This window comes from Erigeron canadensis, chromosome 8 (genome assembly GCF_010389155.1).
Source record: "Erigeron canadensis isolate Cc75 chromosome 8, C_canadensis_v1, whole genome shotgun sequence".
NCBI lineage: Eukaryota > Viridiplantae > Streptophyta > Magnoliopsida > Asterales > Asteraceae > Erigeron > Erigeron canadensis.
Window position 1 is genome coordinate 11,577,777 of NC_057768.1, and position 17,874 is coordinate 11,595,650.

Genomic DNA, 17,874 nt, shown 5'->3' on the forward strand with positions numbered 1-17,874 from the left:
GTTGAATCGTGTTGTGTTGGTTAGATATCGTTTCACATTCTGGGTAACTGATCCTTGGAACGGTTTCGCTCAGTATAATGTTGAAACGATCTCTTTTGAAGAAGGAGTCTAAAACGATCTAAAGTGCATTATGTCCAAAACGATCTCTTCTTGAATGTTAAAACGATCTCTTCCCTCCCTGACTTCAAAACGATCTAAAAAGCTATTGCTGTTAAAACGATCTAAAGTCCTAAGCTCATAAAACGATCTAGCTTTTTAGTACTTAAAGCAATCCTAACTCATGTTCTATATTAACTATTGGACAATCTCAACTTGAAGCCACAACGATCAGAACCTTGAGAAATGAAACGATCCCTTTTAGCTTCGAACCAGAACGACCTAATTTCCTATAGTCTCTAAAACGACTTGAAATGTTGTGCAAACTGTGAAACGATCTTCTTAATAAAAGATGGGACGATCTCTTTTCAATTGTGAAACGATCTCTTTTCAGTGAACTTCAAAACGACTTAAATGACTTCACCATCTAGACGATCTGATGGACTTGCTAGTAGAACGCCTAGTTTGAAATATGAAACAATTCCTGGCACAAAATACAAAACGATCTAATTTTAGTAATGGTGAAACGACCTAATGCACTCAAAAAGCTAAAACGATCTCTTCCTGAGCCAGTGTAGGACGACCTCTTTTGGAAATAATGTAACACGATCTAAATTGAGCTAGAACATAGAAACGGTCTAAAGGACCATACAATCAGAACAATCCAATATCAGCCTACCAGGACGATTTGTTTTGGGACACCTCAATCAGGGATGACCTTGGACATACATATAATAACTTGACAATTAGAATCTGAACTCTAAAAAGATATAAACAAGAAGAAGCAAGGGACGACTTAATATTATACATAACTCAGGGTTAGGCTTTGCTTGAAATATTATTCGATTAAGTAGTAACCAAGACCACTCACATAGATATCAGAACTAGTTCATGAAACTATCTAGTACAATGTTCATTGTACAAAACCCTAATTTAACTCACTAATAAAGTTGTACACAATTAATTAAGAATATAGTTATGTTGTGCACATTCAAAGACGTACAGACTGAGTCCAGTTCGAGTACTTAAAGCTCGTTTTGAGTCAAAACGTTTCTGTTCATCAAGGACCAAATCATCGGATCATCAAGAACATTTTTGTGATTAATTGATCATCAAGTCTAATATATGTATGTATTATGTGATCAACAACGTGTACTTAGGCTTCTGTCAAGGTGTGCTTGGATTTCGATAGATATATCTTATCTATCTCTGTGCTTGTTCTCTGTGCTCGATAACTGTGCGTGTTCCAGATCACTGTGAGTTCACTTATCCCCTTTTCGTACATTTTGTTCAAAGTTCTTATTCGGGGACTGAAAAACATGAAAACTATTTTGTACTTATATATATATAAATATACATATATGTTCATGAACTGTTCTACGTACTATTATATGATCGTATGAAAATACTTATGAAATGATTCTGAATTGTCTTCTAAAGTGTATTTAGATCTTGAATGGGCAGGACCTAGAATACATTCATATTGCTATACATGTTCGCTACTATGTACTTACTGATCTATGTATGAGTACTATTTTACTGCTATCAATTCATATCCCACAGTTCAGGGAATGAACCGTAGGTAATCATGGACAGCGCTGTTAGGGTAGGCCCACCCTCATTCTCTACAGTTCAGGAGGATGCATATTATCTGTGCTTGTCCTGATCTGGATCGTATATTTAGCTTACTTGTTTACGTGAGCTTACTGGTATATTATTGTTCATCTTTGGCCAATCGGGTTAGCAGTAATTATATACATACATATAAAGTACGTTACTTGTTCTTAAACTGATCTTGTTATCACGAAGTACTTATGATAAACGTACTGATCTTATGACTTGCTCTTATTATACATATTATTATCATCATGTATACCTATTAAGTACTTTATGTGAATCTCACCAACTACTTTCGTAGTTGACCCTTTGAACTTACATGCTTTTCAGGCTAGGCTATTAGACCCTTTAGCATAGGAGTCTTCCTTCTCTCAGCTCATTCCTTTGGTGATTGTTCGTACGATCAAGATCAGTAGCGGCGAAGACTTCCTTTTGCTCATTTCAGTTCAAGACTTGGTTCTGTAAAGACAATTGTTCTGTCTTTCTTGATATTGACTATTCTGGGGTATATCCTATGTTTTGTAATAACGTATGATACTTCTTACCTTTTTAATGCTATTGGCTGTGTTCGAACTCGTACTGTGCGTGCTTGTGCTTATCTGTGCATCCCGTATATTCCGCTTTAGCGGGGTGTTACACATTAGCCAGCAAGGTATCTGATCACACAACGGCTATTGAAAAGCTGACCACTGAAGCTGGGAAAGAAAAGGAAGAAGTTGGCAAGGAAGCACCAGCAACTGGGCTCTCCCCAGATGATTTAAGTATACTTCAAGCGATTCAAAAGAGTCAAGACACCACTTGTGGAAATGGCATGACTTAATCTCAAGAGATACATCATCTATGGAGGACAGTTCGCATGTTATGTGGAGTCTTCAAAGAGTGCAAGAACATGCAATCGTGGCAGCCTCTAGATCGCTTGCCCTCCAGTCATGCCGATTTTGAAGCTATTAGGCAAGGACTAGATGCTGCCAAGGGGGAAAGGTCTGTTCGTGCCCCTCGCACTCTTGTTGAAGCTTCAGGTGCAGGGAAGGAGATGGTTGTTGCTACCAGTACTGAGGCTGGTGAGCAGGTAATTGAATCTTTTGATGATGTGGTTAGGGGGAATGTGGATAAAGGAAAGGCCATTGCAAGTGATGACTCTAAGGAACCTGCCACCGATGCACCCATGTTGGAAACTGGCAATGTTGATCAATTGCCTCCAGTTACTGAAAGCGAAAGTCAGAAATTAGCAAGGGTTGGGTATCTGGTCAAGGAGAGGAAGAAACAAATGAAAGCATATCAATTTGAATCAAGAAAAAAATCTTCCAACCCCTCTTGTAGATGTAACTGACGCACAACTCCTTGGCTTGACACTGTTGGAATACAAGAAAATAAAAGAAGATCCAAGGATTGTCAATGCCCTGAAGGAAATGCTTAAAGTAGAACTAGACAAACACTACCAAGATGATGAGGCTGGTCTTGACGCCAAGTGTTTGAATGTATCGGTGGAAAAGGCCAAAGAGATAAGGTCAGAAGGGATTTTCAAAAGGATTGAACAGGTGAAGAAGGTGGTCAGCAAAGTATTAACTCCACCCAAGTCCAAAGGAAGAAAATAGAAAGCCCTATCAAGAGATGCAAATCTGAGGACTTGGGTAGAACCATCTGAACCCACAACTGATGATATTCGAGCTGCTACTCAAAAACTGAGCACGAGCAAGATCAAGCTGACCAATGAATCAGAGGCTCGCACAAATTTATTTGATGTACAACGTCGAAGGCACAATAAAGGTAAGATCACTGATGTAAAAGTATCGATCAAGCCTGGTGCCAAACATTTTGTTGTTGAGGTTCAATACTTTGGTGGACCCAAAAGAACAACAGAGAACCCTGATGTCCATTAGTATGGTCATTCAGAGCATGTGGAGATGTTAATTTTGCTGGAAGGAAGGCAGCGGAAGAACAAGGTTGAAAAAGGCTGGGAATATGTATTGCAAAATCTGATCTAGTTCAAGGAAAACATTGAAGAAAGATTAGGCCTTGATCTTGAAGACAAACAACCAATTTCATCAGTTGCCAAAAGAAGGAAAACTGGCAAAGGGCCATCTGTTTAAGTTTTCCTTCTATCTATCTGCTTGTAATTTTATTTACTTTCTTGTAACTTCATTGTAAATTTGTGTATATACAAGTTGCCAGATTGTAATTCACAAGTTAGATATCTGATAAGATCTACAAACAATTAAAACTAAACCCAAGGCATTTGATGATCTATAAAAATGTCTTGGAAACTTAATAGGTTTTATCAAACTCAAGTATTTCAAACTTATACTTGTATAGAAACAAGTTTGAAAATACTTGGCAATATTTCTGGACAATTAGGGGGAATTTGTTAGGTCCAGTTTAGGCTATAAACTGGATCTCTCCAGCTGCATCTGGAGAGCATGAAAAATTGTCCGAAATATTAGAAGTTCAGTTGCATTGTACAGTTTAAGCAACTGATGACTTCCTCCAGTTGAGATCTAAAGACTTAAATATGAAGACCTTCCAGTTGAAGTCGAAGACAACAAGTGGAAGAAAGGAAATGGCAATGGCAGCGAAGCCCAGTTGACATTTCACCAGATCAATCAACTGGAGATCCTTCAATGTAAATGTCTTTACAAAGATTTACGCTGATCACGAGGAGGACCTTTTACACCACATCCTTTTAACCAGACAATAATCTTGTCTGTGGATAAAAGTGCAAAGATGTAGAGTGGTTGAATAAAGTAACCTTTTGTCTTACTTTATTTAGCACACACAAAGGATTTTTTACTAATACTTTTGTGTGCTGTCAACCATATTTGTACTTCGAAGTTGAGATCTCAATGCTCATACTTCGACTATAAATAGAGGTCCTTGCCCAAGCATTTCAACAACTTTGCAAACACATACATTCTGCAATATTGGTGAACTTGTGCAATATTCTCTCAATCGCAAAAAGGAACATTTCACAACTTTAAGTGTTTCGATTGTTAGGAGAATGATCAAGTATAGATCAATTGTATTTCATAGGTTGTTAGGATATTTACATCTTTGTATTATCTTGGTTCCGCAACAACCTTGTATTTTATTTAACAATCAATAAATAAAATACACTTGAAAAATACATATTGTCTCATCAATATAAATACTTGTCAATTATATCTATTGCATTGTATTTACTTATTTACATTGTCACCTTAATAAGTAAACCTCCAAATTACCTGGTACACAATTACTCTAAACTGGTCACGTCCAGATTAAGTGATTGTGTTGCAAAGTACACTCACCATTGACATAGAGGTGTCTTCAGCACCCATTTAGAAATAGTTGGGACTTACATAGATCCTCCCAAGTCATGGGGCCGTGAAAACATGTCCACCTGGGCGGGCGTAGAGAAGAAAGAACCGCCGTCCTGCCTATATGGTGGAACACGGATGGGTGGTGGGCTAAAATCAGGAATCGGGTCAGGTCTAACAAACTCCTCCCCCGCAAATTGGGCCTGCCACATCGGCCTATAGTAATCAAGAGTGTAGTTAGTGTACCCCTGCTGGGACCCTAACCAAGTAATCTCCTGATCCATCCGCTGCTGGTAAGCATCAAAAGCCTGGCGGCTAGCCTGCTGCCCCTCAAATATCTGCTGAAGCTAGGTTCTCAATGGCGTCAAATCAATACCTGACTGACCTTGGCTCCTCTGCGGCTCTTGTGGAGCATCCCCCATCTCTACATCCTCAGCTGCCTCCATAATCGGAGGCGGTGCAACAATTACTCCCTCATCATCCAACAATCTCGCAGATTGACCCCCCTACGCCTTCCTCAAAATCTTTGCCTTAACCAATTCTTTCTCCTCTAAACTCTCCTGATGAACGGGTGGAGAAAGATCAGTCTGACAGTCATCGGGCTCAAAAATACCCATCCTCCTGTAGATCCGGGTAATAAAATATACTAACACCAACATAGAATCACTATGGTTGTACATCCTGTCCAAAACAACCATAGAGGCTAGTGCAAACCTGCTCAGTGCCAGCTCAGAAAACAGTTTAATAAGCCATAAATTTGTTTGGTACGCTTTGTTCCAGTGAGTGGACCTTTGTACCAAAAACGTAACAATCAGGCGGTGCAACAACCTCAACCTCACATTCTTAATCTTAGAAACACTAACCGTACCACCAGACGGCCAGGCTTCTCCCCCAGAAATATGAGTCCAATACTGTGCTATGGACTCACCATCACCAATATCCTGTTTAACATATAACCATTTCCTCAACAGTACCCTAAACTCCGGATTAGCTAAGTCCTCCTTTGAATACATTCCACAGTATTACCCGAACTGTGCTATAGAAATTTTCCTTTGAGTTCCCCCACAGTAGAATGCAACACATCTCTCTTCAAAAATGTCCTTCACCTTATGCAGTTCCTTCGATAATTTCAGAGTCGAAAAGAACTCTAAACATAACTCTCTATACACCGGTTCCCAGTTACTAAACACATTTTGCCACAAACTACTAGTAACAACCCGGTCTCCCACTTGAGCCTCAACTCGAAACCATCTATTTATATCACCCTGAATACCAAAATGTTGAGCAGGAGTAGGGTGGAGATGGGCAAACCACGTGTTTATGAATGGCAAACAACTTATTGAGACAAGTGTTCTTATTTGGTTGCTCGACCCCCATGAACTCGAGCCAAGCATCTTTTTCATTGAGTTGTCCCGGCCAAAACTTGAGAGTTGGTGGTTCCGGTTGTTGTCTCACAGCTTTAGCGGGAACCTCCGCGGTCCCACTTGATTGACCCACTTCGGGGTTCTTTCTTTTATCAACACCGGCAGTATCCTACAATCACAAAACATAAACAAACAAACACGTTAAATGAGGAATACAAAGATAAACGAATAAAATTGGGCAACAGAGTCATCCCACTGCGGCGCAGTGGGCTTAAGCACCACCTCACCCTAAGTTTGATTTTGACTCAAATCCGGATGAACAAGTGTTTGCATTGTGAAATTAACCACCTCATTAGCATAATTAACACGTTACCCACAAAACCCATCAACCAATTCGGTAATTAAAACCTAAAAATTGATAAAATCAAAATTAAAGAAATTAAAAAGAAAAAGTCAAGAATACTTACATTCTTCCCCATGATAATGATAGACAAGTGATAATCTACGAGAATAGAGTAAGAAAAGAGCAAGATTTGTGGTGGATAAGAGGTAAAAATCGGATGCAATGGGGGTATGGTAGGAGACCCGTTCAGTTTTGTTTTCTTTGTTAGAGAGGAAAAGATAAATTATTTGTGGGAAAGAATAAAGTCACTTTCCTTTTTTTATTTAAACCCCGCTCCCCTGCCTTGACCAGTCAACTGGCCCACTGCGGTGCAGTGGGCATCGGTCTCCCTCATTGTGACGCAATGAGGCTAAATGCATCCGGATGCCGAGATATTTAGGTGCGGTGCAGCGAGCAAGTCACACCCTACTGCGGTGCAGTGGGGTTTTTGTCAAAAACTTCCGAGGTATTTGGGTGTGGCGCAGTTAAGTGTTCCACCCCCACTGTGGCGCAGTGGGGGAATTTTCCAATTTTTTTTTTTTCGTTTTTTAAACAAAACTTACCTCAATCCGCTTCACACCAAACCTGAACCTGCACTTTCTTGACAAAACAAAATCAAATCACGGGTTGCCTCCTGAGAAGTGCTTAATTTATTTACGAGTCGTGAGCTTGACTCGACCTTCATTCAAGTTTCCGGTTCAAAAATGGGGATCTCCTCAACCATCCCCTCCTCTTGATCTTCTTCCAAATACAACTTCAACCTATGGCCATTAACGATGAAAGAACCGTCTCCATTTCTTTTAAACAATTCAACATAACCGGAAGGATACACATGCTTGATCACAAAAGGTCCTATCCACCTAGAAGTTAGCTTAGGTTGTTTAATTTTAAATTTAGACAAGAACAACAAAACTTTTGCCCCAACCTTAAACTCCTTCCTACAGATCCTTGATGTGACCAATTTATACCCATAGCCCACATCATTATTGGTCTTTTTCTTATGTATTTTAAGTCGTTTTCGTATGCATTTGGCGCGTTTATAGTGTTTTGTTAGTGTTTACAGGCTCTAAACAGGTTATGCGTTCATTTGGTGCAATTACGAAGGGTTATTGGCCTAGAAGTTGATTTGAATGATTGAGAGTTGATTTAAGTGGAAAAGACGGCGAAGCTCGGCTTGTATTCGAGATCGAAAGAAGTTTGTCTTACACATGCTATGACTGCGCCGCAGTGGAGGGAGGCTATGCCCACTGCGCCGCAGCGAAATCCCACGGAATGTTATTGAACTAACCCCACTGTGCCGTAGTGGGGATGGCGATGAAGAGACTGCTCCGTAGTCAAGGAAGCAAGAAACCAAGACGTGGAAACAAGCTACGCCGTAGTGGTGGCCTTCACAAGCCACTGCGCCGCAGTCACCTTGAAGTCAAAGTCAAACCGGACTCACTGCGCCGCAGTGAGGGAAAACACATCCCATTGCGCCGTAGTGAAAACACATCCCAAAGCGTACCAAACAAATTTATGGCTTATTAAACTGTTTTCTGAGCTGGCACCGAGCAGGTTTGCACTAGCCTCTATGGTTGTTTTGGACAGGATGTATATAAGCAAAACCCTAGGTCGAATTTTAGGCATCAAAAATCTTTCTAGGAGCTGTTCTACAAGGGTTCTTCAATCTCCAATCAAGATAATTTCTTAGGCGGATTCACGAGGACCCATCTAGATCGTATCTACATACTGTCTTGCAATTTAATTTTCATCAAACGTTTGGTACATCATGTTTCTATCCTATTTTAATTATTATTGTGGATTGATCATGAGTGGCTAAACGTTTAATCATCCACCTTGATGAAGACGGATAATGTGATTGCAATATTTTTAATTCAAAAGAGTTTATTTATTTATCGTTGTTCTGTGATCTTGATGATTTTAATTCTTTTTATTAATTAATTTTGATATTGGTTGCATATGATTCTTCGTTGGTAGTACCAGTTGAATGTGTGTGATTTTAAAACGGTCACTTGTCTATGAGTAATAATCACTAGTTCATGGTATGATAGTGAATATCATTTTAAGAAAAGATTAATTTTGTCAACGTGATTGATATCGGTTGGTGGTACCACGTTATTGTCACACAGGTTCAATTGATAATTTGATAGTCAATAAAACTGATTGTTGGAAGAATTGTCTTTGTTTTGGTGGTACCGGCTTGGGTAATTTAACTAGCAGTTAGGTGATTCGGTATTTTGTTCACGGTTGGTTGTACCACGTGAGCACCTTAATCTTGTCACAATTATCTTTAAACTCTAGAGAATTTGTCCTTAATTATATGCAATCATATTTGAAGTCAAGGGAAGTCAAGGTGAATGACTTTTAATTATATTATCTGAAGTTCTTTTCAAATTTGTGCAATTATTTTGCAAACCAAATTTACTTTAATTATCAAGAAGATTTTCAAAGCAACACCTGTTTTCCAAACCATTTCATAAAGCAACTAGTCATTTCCAATCCCTGAGAACGAATTCGGACTTATCTCTTAACTATATTACAAACGATCGGGTCCACTGCCCGTGAGTGCGTAGTAATGAGTTTGTAGGTAGTTTTAGTTTTATAAATTTAAAGCTCAATTTTGCACATCAATCCTTTTTTCATGGTAAACTTTGGTTTTCTCCTTATAAATCCTTGAGTTTTCATATGCACCCAACCTAAGCTCATCGAGCTCATGAAGTTGCAACATCCTAAGTTCACCGGCCTCCATCATATCTAGGTTCAAGTTTCTCAACGCCCAATAAGCCTTATGCTCTAGCTCAACCGGTAAATGACAAGTCTTACCATAGAGCAACCAGTATGTCGTGGTGCAATCGATGTCTTAAAGGCCGTCCTAAACGCCCACAAGGCGTCATCTAGCTTCTTTGACCAAACCTTGGGGTTATCCCCAACCGTTTTTTCCAAAAATTTTTAATGCCCAGTTGGTGTTCTCCACTTGACCACTAGTCTGTGGGTGATAAGAGGTAGAAAAGTAATGATAAACACCATATCTTTTAAGAACCTTAGCCAATTGATGATTTGCAAAATGTGTACCACGATCACTAATCAAGGCTCTAGGGCAACCAAAACGACTAAACAATTGTTTCAAAAAGTCTATGACTACTCTCGCGTTGTTTATAGGCAAAGCCTTGGCTTCAGCCCACTTAGACACGTAGTCAACAACAACCAAAATATACGAAACTTATTAGATGGTGGGAATGGTCCCATGAAGTCTATGCCCCAAATATCAAATACTTCGCATACCTGAATTCCTTGCTGTGGCATTTCATACCGTCTAGTGATGCTCCCTTGTCTTTGGCAAATGTCACAAGTTTCTACCAACGTTAGAGCCTCCTTGAAGTTTATAGGCCATTAGAAACTTATTCAAAAACCTTTTTACCTGTAACTGAAGGACCATAATGACCTCCAGTTGGCCCATAGTGACAAGCATCAAGAATCTCCCAAGTATCAACTCCAGCTACACATCTTTTCACCATACCATCTGCACAAGAACGAAACAAATATGGACTATCCCAAAAGTAGTGCTTAGCATCCGATATGAGCTTCTTCTTTTGTTGACCCGAGAAATCATCCGATATTTCACCTGAAACCAAATAATTAGCAATATCAGCAAACCAAGGACCTTCATCAGAGTTAAAAATAACATTTAAATATTCATCGAGGAAGTTATCCTTAATCTCCCCATCTTGAGGTTCCTCCTGGTTTGGGTCTTCCAATCGACTCAAATGGTCAGTTGCTAAGTTTTCTGCACCTTTTTTGTCCTTGATTTCTATATCAAACTCTTGTAGCAACAAAATCCAACGGATATGTCTAGGCTTTGCGTCTTGCTTAGAAAACAAATACTTCAAAGCAGAATGGTCAGTGAAAACAAAAGTCTTACTTAATACCAAATATGACCTAAACTTATCAAATGAAAAGACTACCGCAAGCAACTCCTTCTCTGTAGTAGTGTAATTCTGTTGGACAGGGTTCAAGGTTTTACTAGCATAGTAAATGGGCTTGAAATGCTTATCAACCCTTTGCCCAAGCACAGCTCCAACGACATAGTCAATTGCATCGCACATCAACTCAAACGGCAAATTCCAATCTGGACCAACCATGATAGGAGAGTTGGTCAACTTTTCTTTCAAACCTGAAATGCACTTAAACAAACATCATCAAATACAACACTACAAGAAAACACCGAGTTACCCACGGGCAAAATTCGTGTGTAAATCATTAGAACTCGTGGGTAAATGACTAATACCCACCAAATTAACCATGAGCATGTATACGTGGGCAATACCTCCGAGGCTAATTTCTACCCACGAATAAAGTGATATGTGGGTAATTTTACACACGACATATTTAGTGGGCGATTGTTTTAAAGTTGTGGGTAAATGTTGTCTCATACTTTCCAAATGAGTACAAATTTTCCCACTAAGTTGTGCATAAATATAGACTCATATAATGGTGTGTAAAACTTTGTGGGTAAAGTATTTTAAGTTAATCCATTGATATTTGTGGGCAAATTACACATGAAGATGAACCATGTGTAAACCCGTGGGTATACATTTTCAACTACACATTTTAACTCGTGGGTAAAAGAAAAATTTGCCACAAGCATAATCGTGTGTAAAAGTGGTGGGTAAATATACAAAATTCATCCGTAACAAACTGTGGGTATGTTTGCGGCTAAATTAGACACGACCTATTTTCTTTTGGATAAACCGTGTGTAAATCCCATAATATCATATGGGTAAATTCCTGGGCAAATATTGTTATTTTGTATATCCAAATTACATATTGAATGTACTATAATTACCGTATTATACACTAAACTTTCATAATATAATAAAAAGATAAGATAATCATTCAAACATAAGATTTGGAATAACATAAAACTTGAACAACAGAGTTCTAAACTTGAAACTTGAACAACAGAGTTCTAAACTTGCATCAGAAATAAACCAAAGTAAAACAACAAAACTAGGAAATGGATAAAACACTCAATGACTTGCACCTGCTTGAGAAGTACTTGTATGTAGTTGATCAGCAGATGCCCTTTCTTCGCCATCATCTTCACTACCAGAATTCGGATCAAATTCTGGAGTAGCAATACCAACATGCTTACACACTAGTTCAAGAGTATGCTTTAGTGCACCATTTTCCTTAGTTAGCTTTCTCAGCTTTCTCTCCATTTTCAAATCCTTACTCCCAGAAGGTCTATATTGCTTTGAAGAAGTTGCATTGAAAAAACTGTTTGGGTTCAACATGTTAAATATATTTGATCCGTTTCCATATACTCCCTTTTTCCTTTTCCCTCCAGCAGCTTCATAGAACAGTGTGGACTCATCGATTACTTGAGCCTCAACCTCCCCAGATTCATGATTTGCCCGATGTTCTTCCCTCAAACGAACTATGTTATCCTACAATTATCACATAAAATGATATGATACAACTGGGAGTATTTAACAAACATAAAAGAATATAACACCAAACTGTTTCTTACATTGATTTTCTTAGATCTTTCATTAATAAAAGTTAGCTTCTGATGCTCGTTAGTCGGCTGCTCTTTGGTGGGAATAGGATGCTCTTTCGTGTGAGTATAAAGGAAAAGTTCAATTTCAGTCGGTGGGCGATTCATTTCAGCTTTTTATAAAAATGATACTTTAATGAGAACTTTGAAGGAACATGACACGAATATTCATATAAGTGCATTATCGATATACAAGGCAACAATTGTGCTAAACAACCAAAACTGTCTAAAAGCTTCGGCAAGGCAAATTGTTAGTCCCTAAAAATATCAGATTATGACTAATTAAGACCCGGTTGACAAGGGTGACTTAAATGATTCACATTTTACCCCGTTGACAAGTATGACTCACTAGACCTATTTCTATTTAAGCTTCTTTTTTTTACCATCTGGTTTAAAGGATACAACATATGCAATATTAGTTCATTTGTACAATTCTCCTAAATTCAAGTTTTTCACAATGATACTTTATACACTTTGTGATTGACCAAATTTCTCCCAGCTAAGCTAGTACAAGGGTCAAGAGAAAAGTCTACCTAGGGTGGAAAGTGTAGAAATTATTCACTTGTAGATAACTGTTCGATGCACCGAGTTTATAACTTCACCTACTAGATTTATACAGCACTAAAGTGCACCAAAAACAATTGATGTATCAAGGTGTAAAAGAGATGCATTAAACCGAGTTGAGTTTATTTTTTAGAAATCTTACATGTACAATGATTAAAGAGGAAGACATGATTAGACTTCACAACAACATTCCAGTTATTTTGTGCAAATTGGAAAGAATATTTCCTCCTAGTTTATTCGACTCTATGGAACATCTGCCTATTCATTTAGCTTATGAAGCAAGGATTGCGGGGCCAGTTAAATATCGTTGGATGTACCCATTCGAAGGTAACTTGAGAAAATTAGTTTTTGATCTAGTGTTTGCTCCATTTTAATTCACGCACTAATATTAGTAAAAGAATTTTCTATTGTTCAATGCAGGTTCTTGGGTAAATTAAAACTAAAAGTGAATAATAAAGAAAAGGTCGAAGGTTCAATTGCCAATGCTTACTTGATTGAGGAAACATCGATGTTTTGCTCACATTACTTTGAGCCTCATGTTAGCAGAAAGATGAATATTAGGCCTCGTAACGATGACGGAGGTGATGTGGAACCATGTGAAGGGAATATATCTATATTCAAGTCTCCGGGTCGACTATCGGGGAAAGGAAAATCAAGACGTTTAACTGATGAGGAGTACATTGCCGCAAGAATCTATGTGTTACTGAATTGTCCAGAGATCGAATAATACGTCGGGTAAGTTTCATGGTTAAACTTTAAAGGTTTTGTTAATTTATTACAGTATGTGTAGTCCATATGTAAGTAACTTCTTATGGTTCAAGGATATTTGTTGAGGAGAGAAAGGCATGTGAGCCACATTTAACAGATGGGCAAATTGACTTAAGGCTTGAGAATTATTTTGCAGATTGGTTTGATAGTTATGTAAGTATTACAAGTCTTTCTAGCTCTATCATATATAATATATGGAAATTAACCTTAACTATATTGAATAATTATAGGCACATCATTCAAGTAATGTTGATAGTCAAATTATCAAGGATGTTGCTTTAGGGCCTTTGAGAAGCGTGACATGTTATCCGGTATATTTTGTTAATGGCTATAAGTTCCACACGAGAGACCACGGTTCTAGTAGATCAACCTTTAATAGTGGAGTGTGCATAAAAGGTTCTAATTATAGAGATTTGACAAGTGATTATTATGGAATTTTAATGGAGATTGTGCAATTAGAGTATCCAGCTTTACCTTTAAAAAGAGTTGTATTGTTTAAATGTGATTGGTTTGATCCTACGCCAAATGTTGGGATAAAAGTTCATAAGGAGTACAATCTAGTCAATGTAAACAGTAAGAAAAGGTTTAACAAGTATGAACCTTTTGTTTTGGCTAGTCAATCATTACAAGTCTATTATGCACCTTATCCGAGTTTAAGACGTGATAAAGTTGATTGGTGGTCTGTGTGCAAAGTCAAACCTAGATCAAATATTGATCTCCATACAGAAAATATGGCTTTCCAAGATGATGAAGTAGAGACACATGATCCAAGTGGCGCTCTAATTGATAATATTGATGATGGCCATGATGATGTACAGTCAGGAGATGATGAGGATTAAAATGGTTGATGAATTTGGGGAGTGAAACCAACGTATGATGCAAATATCAGGTGTTACCTTCTTTATTAATGTAAGTTGTTATGAACAGTAACATTTATAACAGCTCTGCAATCCTTTATATATAGTATTATAGTAAATGCGAAGTACTTTTAGTGTTTGTGGAGTTGTTGGTTATCATGCTTTTTCTTTTTGCGATTCTGATATGTAAAGGTTTTGATCAATAAAGTAAACAACAATATGTGATTAAACGATGTTAGCATTGGCCTAGCAATATTAGGGTAACCTATTTGCCAAGAAGTTATGAGTTCAAGTCTCTTTTGACAAACACAATCACATATAAATACTATTTTGATATTGTACAAATCTTTGCCTTTTCAAATTAAAAAAAAAAAGAGAAAAGAAGCAGCTAACCCTCTATAGAAGGCATGTGAAGATCTTTAAAACTCAAAAATGTCAACCATCTTAGATGTGAACATACCCCCTTGAAAAGACATATCAGTTGGTCTGAAGTAAAACTAGAACATGTTCACAATTTTTAGATGAATATGATCTATATAGCCAATGAATAAAATTTGATGCTATTAGGAACAACTTGAAGCACGGCAGGAAGGAGTGCAAGGTCCATAACAGATTTTTTTATCGTTAACTTCCCAACAAAAGCTAGAGTTACTCTTCTACTTTATTATCTTGCTTGTGTACTATTTCGCTTCCTTTTTGTTGGTTCAATGAACCTTTCTTTTCGTTTTATAACTTGCATATGGTCTGAGTATCCATTGTCATTACGGAAAATAAACTTTTAGTTCACGTCAAATTATTGTTACATTTTATAAGTATCCATGTCTCAACAAAGCCTGGATTTATTTTATTTATAATTTGCTTGTAGTCTGATGACCACATAGTCAGTATGAAACTGAAATTTGTAGTTCTGATCATTAGATTGTCACATTGGAATAAGGAAAGGTTTTACAGGAGAGTTTAGGATAGAGGTAGCGTAATGGGAAGAGCAGGTTGGCGCACTAATCAAAACGGTTACAGTTTTAACTTTGGTCAAAACTGTAGTGATTGACACATCAGGCTGTTGGGTCTTTTTGGGTTTTATCAAAGTCATATTATCCTTATAATCATGAAAAACGCAGCGGAAGAAATGAACCTTTCATTATGTTATATGTAGTTAAAATCAAATTTTAACTTATAAAAGAAAACTCCAAACAATAAGGATCCATGTATATGAATGTCATGCAATCAAAATAACAACCATAGGGTGTTTAGAAGACTACCTTCTTCCAAGCTTTTGAGAACGTTGATTTGAAGAATATGATGTTCTTGAATAAGCCAAGTCTTCAAAATAGAAGTACCTCAAGCTTGCATACCCCAAGCCTCCAACAAACACCTAAATATGCTAGGATTTAAACTTGAAAAACCCTTCTCTCCTTTCCTTGTTAATGCCGAAAATAAAGAGAGAAAAAGGAGAGAGTTTTGCACTTGAGAGTTGAGAGAACACTATAGCAAATGCATGTATCAAGTGTGTGTTTCCAATGTAGCTAGTGGGTTATATAAAACAAGCAAATGCATGTGTGTTTTGGGTGGGAGGGGGCCGGCCTCAAGGTGAGATCACATGGGTCTCACCAACTCAAAATCACTTGCATTTTCCTTTCATACAATATATATATAAATGTATTATAACATGTTATATACCTTATGTAACATATTATGTATTATACATAACACACATAAGTGTTTATTTTGCCAAATAAACACATTCACATATTTCTCAAAATAAATTATCCATATAATTTACTTGTATTTCTCAAGTGCATTTATTTAGAAACCCATTTTTCTAAATGCTTCAAGTATTGATATTTATTTAAAGATCATATCATACAAATAAATATCATAAGTGTTTGTCTAACTTGTTATTGGGTATGACCTGACTTGGATCATCACATACTAGCCACGTCAATTTAATATGTGTCTTGGGCATACGAAATTCCAACAATCTCCCACTTGCACAAGATTCATAGAATATTGAAGCAAGTAGCAAATACCGCCTAACAACGGTTTGCTACCCCTAATACGTGTGACGTAGTGCCATTCAATAACATCATCCCCTTCAAGTCCCTACTTGAAATGATTTAGGTGAATCGATCATTTATCCTTTTGTCACAGATGTCATGTTAAATCCTAGAGACATAGAGTGATCATTCTCTATTGATTTAACTTTGTAACGGGCCTTAGACATCTAACTCTCAACGAATAAGAGGGACAAATCCCATTTCGACTATATACGTCTTTCATAATCACCTTATATCATACCTGAGCTTAGCCTTATGTACTGCCATGTTTCAGAACAGCGAAGAACTAAGTCAAAGTGTAATATTCAGTGAATATCGAGACCCAATATGTATCTCAGGTCTGAGGATACAATGATATTCGCCTTTTAAATCAAGATTACTTATGATCAATCACAAAGATTCCATGTAGTAATGCTTGAGTGCAGGTCAGTCCAATATTTGTGTCCCACAAATATTTATGAACCTTGGCAGCAACACATTGCTCTATATTCAAAACCTTTTGAATATCTACCAATCCAAGTTCATAACAGTCTTACATTCATATTTGTTCCCACAAATATGATCGACTATGGACATTTAGAATAACTAATTTATCCATGGATTTAAACATGCAAAAAAATGGAACATAACACAATTTAAATGCATAATACCAATATTCATATAAAAGTGTTAACAAATACAAATGTTCCGATATCCAAATACATAAAATAGATCAAATCCAATCACTAGAATATCGAAGTCCCATGGCACAAGTATGACTTTCATGCTTAGGCCTTTCAAGGAGCTTCGTGAGTGGGTCCGCAATATTTTGATCGGTGTGAACTTTGCGAATACATATCTTTCCTTTTTCAACTTCATCCCTTATGTAGTTGAATCTCAGCTCAATGTGTCTAGTCTTTTGATGCGCACGAGGTTCTTTGATTTGAGCAATTGCGCCCTCGTTATCACAAAGAATTTCTAGGGGTTCTTGAATGGAAGGAACAACCCCTAGATCGGTAATGAATTTCTTCAACCATGCAGCCTCTTGTGCTGCCAAAGAAGCGGCGATGTATTCCGACTCTGTAGTGGACAATGCAACCACATCTTGCTTCGAGCTTTTCCAAGAAACAGCTCCTCCATTTAGAATGAAGATGTACCCCGATTGTGAACGAGAATCATCTCGATCAGTTTGGAAACTCGCATCCGTGTAACCCTTTACAACGAGCTCCTCCTCACCAGATCCATATATTAAGAACATATCTTTAGTATTTCTAAGATATTTCAATATATTCTTGACAGCCATCCAATGACTATCTCCTGGATTTTGCTGGTATCTACTTGTC

At 37.5% G+C, this 17,874-nt stretch overlaps 1 protein-coding gene across 1 annotated transcript; it reads right to left on the bottom strand.

Annotated features, from left to right (window-relative positions):
* Nucleotides 1-11,622: 11,622 nt before the first annotated feature.
* LOC122579948 lies at nucleotides 11,623-12,512 on the bottom strand. Its single transcript, XM_043752216.1, has 2 exons — nucleotides 12,283-12,512; nucleotides 11,623-12,199 (listed from the first exon to the last, which is right to left on the bottom strand). The coding sequence occupies exons 1-2, from the start codon at nucleotides 12,415-12,417 to the stop codon at nucleotides 11,780-11,782; spliced, it is 555 nt and encodes a 184-aa protein (XP_043608151.1). The 5' UTR covers nucleotides 12,418-12,512; the 3' UTR covers nucleotides 11,623-11,779.
* Between the last annotated feature and the right edge of the window lie 5,362 nt (nucleotides 12,513-17,874).

Excerpts from the sequence above, each read along its gene's own strand:
- LOC122579948 (XM_043752216.1), bottom strand. The coding sequence starts at position 12,417 with ATGAATCGCCCACCGACTGAAATTGAACTTTTCCTTTATACTCACACG. Across the intron at positions 12,200-12,282 it reads AAAGATCTAAGAAAATCAAT|GATAACATAGTTCGTTTGAG; the intron begins GTAAGAAACAGT and ends TGATAATTGTAG.